The sequence below is a fragment of the Lichenostomus cassidix genome, unplaced genomic scaffold (assembly GCF_008360975.1).
Source record: "Lichenostomus cassidix isolate B80296 unplaced genomic scaffold, HeHo_3.0 HiC_scaffold_46, whole genome shotgun sequence".
Taxonomy (NCBI): domain Eukaryota; kingdom Metazoa; phylum Chordata; class Aves; order Passeriformes; family Meliphagidae; genus Lichenostomus; species Lichenostomus cassidix.
This window is the reverse complement of record NW_028147597.1, coordinates 2353903-2355564: the sequence shown is the minus strand read 5'-3', so window position 1 is coordinate 2355564 and position 1662 is coordinate 2353903. Positions and strand designations below refer to the sequence as shown.

Sequence of the window (1662 nt, the reverse complement as noted above, 5' to 3'; positions counted from 1 at the left end):
CAGCACAGGGGCTCAGTGTGAGAGGGTGGAAATGGTAAAAGACCAGCTCTGGAAAGAACAAACACTGGTGCTCCTTGGCAGTGGTGATGTGCTGGACACTTTTCCCCTTCATTTTTAAGGTCTCAGATCCTTGCAATAGAAGCTTTTTTATTTTGTTTAAATACACGGAGAGAACAGTCTGTGGGTCTCATCAAGTTAGATAGATGTATAATTAGAAATTTAACAAAAAAACAACCACACAGATATAGTAAATAAAAACAGTGTGTAAAATATTATACAAAGTTGAGGAAAGAAAACAAAACCCACAGCCAAAACAGTAGAATAAAAAAAGACAGTTTTGGCATGTAATGACTTACATTCTGAATGCTATTCAGACGAAAACAGGCAGATTCCTGCTTCTGAAGAGCATCCAGTTATTGTTTTTCTCAGAGCATCCTTCAGCTCCTCGTTCCTCAGGCTGTAGATCAGGGGGTTCAGGGTTGGAGGAGCCACTGAATACAGAACTGAGAGTGACAGATCCAGGGATGGGGAGGAGATGGAGGAGGGCTTCAGGTGGGCAAAAATGCCAGTGCTGATAAACAGGGAGACCACAGCCAGGTGAGGGAGGCATGTGGAAAAGGCTTTGTGCCGTCCCTGTGCAGAGGGGATCCTCAGCACAGCCCTGAAGATTTGCACATAGGAGAAAACAATGAAGACAAAACAACCAAATATCAAACAGGCACTAACCACAATGAGCCCAAGTTCTCTGATGTAGGCGTGTGAGCAGGAGAGCTTGAGGATCTGTGGGATTTCACAGAAGAACTGGCCCAGGGCATTGCCATGGCACATTGGCAGGGAAAATGTATTGGCTGTGTGCAGCAGAGCAGTGAGAAACCCAGTGGCCCAGGCAGCTGCTGCCATGTGGGCACAAGCTCTGCTGCCCAGGAGGGTCCCATAGTGCAGGGGTTTGCAGATGGACACATAGCGGTCGTAGCACATGATGGTGAGAAGGGAAACCTCTGCTAAAAAGAAAAAGACAAACAGAAAGAGCTGTGCAGCACATCCTGAGTAGGAGATATCCCTGGTGTCCCAGAGGGAATTGTGCATGGCTTTGGGGACAGTGGTGCAGATGAATCCCAGGTCAGTGAGGGCCAGGTTGAGCAGGAAGAAGAACATGGGGGTGTGCAGGCGGTGGTTCCAGGCTATGGCGCTGATGATGAGGCTGTTGGCCAGGAGGGCAGCCAGGGAGATGCCCAGGAAGAGGCAGAAGTGCAGGAGCTGCAGCTGCCGTGTGTCTGCGAATGGCAGGAGGAGGAAGTGGCTGATGGAGCTGCTGTTGGATATTTTGATCCTCTGGCCATGGGGACCTGTTAATGGAGAAAAGGACATTGACAAGTCAGGACAGGCTGCTTGGAGCCAAACCTGTGCCATTTCCTGCAGCCTGTCCTTTTGGGACTCATCCACCCTTGTTCCTTCTCTGGAAAAACCTTCATCCAGGTCCCTGCCTGAGCTCCACTTGTGCTGTCTGAGTGTGCCATGAGCAGCCAGACCTGTGCATGGGGCTCTCGAGGAGCCATCCCTGCCCTGCTGCCCTGGGTTTGTGGCCACGTGGCAGAGGGACAAGGCTGGATGTGCAGGATTTGTCAGTGGAAACTCTCCTAAAGCATAACGGCTTGGTAGCAT

General features: G+C 50.2%; 1 protein-coding gene across 1 annotated transcript; it reads right to left on the bottom strand.

Annotated features, from left to right (window-relative positions):
- Window positions 1-243: 243 nt before the first annotated feature.
- Window positions 244-1324, bottom strand: LOC146421954 (olfactory receptor 14J1-like). The gene has a single exon (XM_085046818.1). It carries the CDS (start codon window positions 1153-1155, stop codon window positions 367-369), a length of 789 nt encoding a protein of 262 aa, XP_084902944.1. The 5' UTR covers window positions 1156-1324; the 3' UTR covers window positions 244-366.
- Between the last annotated feature and the right edge of the window lie 338 nt (window positions 1325-1662).

What these genes read in the sequence shown, in the direction of transcription:
- LOC146421954 (XM_085046818.1), bottom strand. Translation starts at nt 1,155, where the DNA reads ATGTTCTTCTTCCTGCTCAACCTGGCCCTCACTGACCTGGGATTCATC.